At 39.4% G+C, this 5,061-nt stretch overlaps 1 protein-coding gene across 1 annotated transcript in view; it reads right to left on the reverse strand.

Moving 5' to 3' along the window:
- The window catches only part of LOC102203045 (receptor-type tyrosine-protein phosphatase H-like), a 14,782-nt gene extending 13,714 nt beyond the window's left edge, over positions 1-1,068 (reverse strand). The window contains exon 1 of the mRNA XM_005753089.1: positions 1,063-1,068. Coding sequence (XP_005753146.1) covers positions 1,063-1,068 — 6 coding nt within the window. The remainder of the gene's footprint in view (positions 1-1,062) is intronic.
- Between the last annotated feature and the right edge of the window lie 3,993 nt (positions 1,069-5,061).

Below are 5,061 nucleotides of genomic sequence, written 5' to 3' on the forward strand. Positions count from 1 at the left end.
TGTTGAATTTAGTTTTAACATTATTTCTTCCTTCATGCTCTTTTTGTTCTCAGAGGAAACAGATCGGTGTCGCAAAGAAGGAATAAATTCATGTTTCAAAATCTGGAAAAGTCCAGAATTTTCATGCCGTTTAACAAGATTTTGTTGTTCCTGTATTCCTGTACAAACCAGTATTTCACAAAACATAACTATAGTGTTTAAAATACATAATGAAGCATGTCATGTATTTAGGCTTCACTGTGGTTTTGACTGCACTGTTTCCTTTTGTCGAGGGTAACCTACACTGAGCTTCACTATCTGATCACCATCAAAGTGAAAGATAAAAAAAAAACTTACCCAAAGTAGACTCAGGAAGACACAGAGCAACAAGTGGTCTGAGATAAGAGATAAAAGCTTCATCGTCTTCAGGACTCCTAACTGGCACACATACTTTGAACTTGTTCAATTCCTTTGTTTTCCCCGGATAACCTTGTAGCTGCTATTTTCAGCACCTCTGCTGGTATGTTGACAAAAACCACACTTAAGCTTGGCAAAGAATTTCTCTGACCTGCACTATGATAACTTTAATTCAAAGTTGTTGACTTTAAATTCTTAGTTGCATCCTCCTCTTGTAACCTCTGGTCCCTTTTCATATTGGCAAGTGACTAAGTAAATGGCCTTGTACAGCTACGGAGACCTTTGTAACACTTGTTACTTACCTGTTACTTCCTTATTAACGGTCATGCTGTGCTGCTTATCAAAGGTACGTCAATCAAGAGCATTTGCCTCTTTTACATGTTTATTGGAGGTAATTGCTGCAAATAAAAGATGAAAAGTTTTTATTTATGATCACAGGTAAAGTTGTGAACTGCTACTTTGAATAAGAGATATTTGTATTGTTTTATTTTAAGAATTTCCAGTTTTTTTAAGGTTTTAAGTAAAATCACTGTTTAGGTTCCTCCGCTGATTGCTTTCACAGCAGAGTTTATCTCCTTCTTGTGTCTTAGCACTGTCTCAGAAAGTTGTGATATTTATAGCTTCCTTGTGGTTGATCTCAATAAGGAACTGCAAACAGAAACTTACCCTCATACTGTTAACTGCGCACAAAGTCACAGCAGTCTTTATGGTGTCATACTGTATTTTGAGATTCATAAATGATAATAGTTTTCCTCATCTGTTAATATGGAGTCATTTCAATTTTTGAGCTTCCGTGTCATACTGAGGATAAAGATAGCTCTTTTTAAACAAGTGCAGACCACTTTGTCTTGTCCCTTCTCTGTGTGTCAGTTGTAATTAAGCTGATGCCTAGTTTTGTGATGCAGTGCACACTCCGAGCAAGCCTATATGGAGATCTGCAAGTTGGGGCATACCACAACTCGGGGGGGGGGGGGTTAACAGATGGAATTTATTATGTTAGTTTTAGTCGGGTATTTGTGTATCATTTTATGCATGTTTGCGGGCTGATCAGCCACTTTTTAAGTTTCCCCTTTGTCTCGATTAGGTAGGTCGGTTTCTTTGTGTTAGTAGTACTGTTTTTTGCTCGCTGTTGAGTAGAGTTCTGTGATTTTGACCTCTTTTATGGGCCCAAGATTGAGATTTTTCTATCCAGTTTAACCAACTTAGTTTTGGGGTTAAATAAAAAACAAACTCTTTTTTGGACTTCAACCTGTGCCTGACTTTCCTTCACTGCTCGGTCCATCACAACAGTCTATTAAATGGGGGTGCCTAAAGAGCCAGTCGTTTCCTTTTTCTCTACTTCAGGGAGCAGTTTTCTACCTTTCAGTCTTACATGTTGCAGCCCTACGCCCCCCCCCCCACTCCCCACTCTGTCATACGACACATGACTTGCAAATAGGGATGGGTATTGTTTAGGTTTTATCTGATACCGGTGCCAAACCGGTACTTTTGAAACAGTGCTGTGCTTAAAGAATGGAGAACACAAACTTTGTCCAAAAACCTCTTATGTTTAGCTGTTTTTTTTGTAAAACGATAACAATGTTAGCCTTTTCTGCAGCTATAGGGCATATATGGTATCACTCTTGGCTGGAAGCAGTGCTTAAACAATGGAAAAAAAACACAAACTTTGTCCAAAAACCTCTCATATTTAACTGTTTTCCACTTTTTCTTTGGTCATTTTAGCCTTTTTTGCAAGGGTGAAGGGAGTATCTGCCATCAAACAAGAAGACAGCTGCATGAAACTACGACGGTGTTTGCTAGTTCACCTTACATGCATTAATTTTATAACGCGGTTAGCCTACTCAACGTAAATTACACACCAATAACATTAAGCTACTCACTCAGAGAAGAATGGCTGCTGCTGCCATCATCATCCATCATCATTTCTGCTACACTGGCAGGACTAGGAGCCAGGACTCTCCTCTTCGGGTTCTTGGGGAATGTTGCTAACTCCGGGTCTGATAACAGGCACCACACCCGCACTCGGTGTGAGATCTTGCAGCAAGCTATCAAACACAGCGCATTTCTCGGCTTTTAAAAAAACGCTATGCGTCGCCAGGTGTTTCATCAGATTCGAAGTGTTACCTCCTTTGCACAGTATCACCTTAAAGTACTTCAGGGCTCTAGAGTGCGACCAATTTGGTCGCAAATGTGACCAAATTTTTCAGTGGTGCGACTAAAAAAAAAATTTTGGTTGCACCTGTGCGACCAACTGATCGGGTAGCAAAAAAAAAAAAAAAAATCTGCAACCTTCCCTGTGGTCATTAACAGACACACATTATGCCCCTATCGTGGACTAAACCAATCAGAGATAGTAAGGGGCGGGACCTCTCTGATTGGCCGTGGTCCAGTTGAAAGTGCAGGTGGTGAGTAGCTTGAATAAAGCGATATCAATTCATTAAATCCTGAATCGACTTTTAATGTGTTTTGCCAGAAACGCCAGATTCTCAGATTAAAGCTCACAAAACCATTTCAACAACAACCAAACAGCAAATGAGAGCAGGTACACGGATTCCACACAAAGACGTAAACACAGAGCGGACCCGGCGCATCAGAATCAACTTTGTCTTTCTCGGCTTTCTCACCCGACCGCCCGTACACGGACACGCTGTCGGAGCTTAGCGATTCTGATGCGTCCGGTCCGCGCTGCGATTACGTCTTTTTTGAATTCTGAGCTGCAGGTTTTGTCTCTCCAACCAAAATTCACCGAGCCAGCAGCAAAAGAAGCAGCAAACTGCGCTTCACATTTGATCAATGTCGTCATGAATTTTGCTGTTTTGCTTCCATGACTATTAAAATCACACTTCATGCACAGCTAGCTCTCTCTCTATCTCTCTCTGTACTTCAAGAACAGTTTCCCGTCTCCAATCTCTGTTTTCTGTATTATGCATTCACTTATTACCCACCAGTCTACCGTTGTTTATCTGCTATAAAAAGCCAGACCAGGAAAATCTCCTTCATGTTTTTCTGTGTTTTATTCTCAGTTACTTTCACACAAAGGCATCTGCTGTGATGTTCATAATTCTGATGAAGTCAGTACTGATAAATGATCAGAATTATAATATTTCTGACTGTCTGAGGCTAAGTTGAATCGAATCGGGACTTTGAAATACGGAATCAAATGGATTATAGAAATCAGTGATGATACCCAGCCCTAGTGAGCAGCCTAGGCACGACAGAAGTGGATGTAGCTGTAATAGGAAAAGAACTATTGCTAACTTTTCTGTTAAGTTAAGGCCTGATCCTTCTGAAATTCATAGCCAGTGCTCTGACACGGTGTCTTCAATCTTTGAATGCTGAAAAAGCACAGTGTATCCAGAAAAACACATTATATTATATAAATTATTATAAAATTTGTGTGCGCCTAACTTTTGTGCCGGTACACCTAACTTTTTAAAGTTAGGCGTACCGGTACGCCCATGGCAAAAAGTTAGTCTAGAGCCCTGCACTTGTTGACCGCTTCGCCTTGGGCATTTTTAATCTGTAGCTCTGCTCTAAAAGAACGTACATACTTGGGCCCACCTGCAAAGGTAAAATGATTGGCTGGAATCCAAAGTGTATGACGTCTCTGGAAAAAAAGAAAAGCACCAAAATAAAGCACCGAAATAAAGCACCGAAATAAAGCACCGAAATGTGCGCTGCTTTTTGGTCTGGTTACTACCGTTTATGTGCCATAATGGCGCTGGATACCGGTACCCATCCCTACTTGCAAACAATAAAGGGAAATTAATATGGTAAGCTGTGAAAATTTATGAATAATGTTGCTGTTATTGAATGAAATAATAACGAAACAAACCCCTCATGTTCTTACATTTACTTGTTTCTGTTTCTTGATTAGCTAAGAATTAATAAAAACACAGTGCGCTGCTGTCAGATATGAGAGCGCAGATCTTCTTTCTTTAACTTACTGTAAAACAGAGCTTCATATTAAACCTTTACACTCTGCATGTCTTTTCAGTGTGATAAATTTTGAAGAATTTAAATGAGTCTCTTTAAATTGTCATTTAAAATAATGTTGCTGCATCATCCAAGGCCAGGTTTCAGTCAACAGTTTTTCTGGGTATTAGTCAGCCTGTATGCCTTTGACAGCACAGGTAACTTTTTAAAATTCAACTTTAGTCAGAATTTCCTGACAAGGGAGCCCAGAAATGCACAAATATCTGTAGATTCATCAACTGCAGAGTAATGTGCTAACATGGTGACATTACATTGACATTACACTGATATCTGGAGATATACTCTGATCATTATTAGTAACCTTCTTATAAATGTAGCAGTTTACCGTGTAGGGACCTTTTAGTCACAAAGAAGAAATTTTAGTCAGCAAAAAGAAGGTGAGTCTGCACAGTGACAGTTTAAACTGATTTACCCAGCATATGTAAAAATTACAGAGACACAGATGTTGCTATATGATTAGTGAATAGATCTGCAGATTAGGTCCATAGAAGATCACCATAGAAGTGCAAGAGAAGTGATCCTGCTGAATTTTAAATATCAAAATAATCTGAGAAATGTTAAAAAGGTTGATTCTTTTCATCTGGATGTAGCGTTTGAGATTTGATAAATGTTTCATCACCAATCCAGTCTCAGCTTACTGCAGGTTTCCCCAACCTTATAAACAGTACA

The sequence above is a fragment of the Pundamilia nyererei genome, unplaced genomic scaffold, assembly GCF_000239375.1.
Source record: "Pundamilia nyererei isolate P.nyererei 1_Seehausen unplaced genomic scaffold, PunNye1.0 scaffold00400, whole genome shotgun sequence".
In the NCBI taxonomy this organism is placed as follows: domain Eukaryota; kingdom Metazoa; phylum Chordata; class Actinopteri; order Cichliformes; family Cichlidae; genus Pundamilia; species Pundamilia nyererei.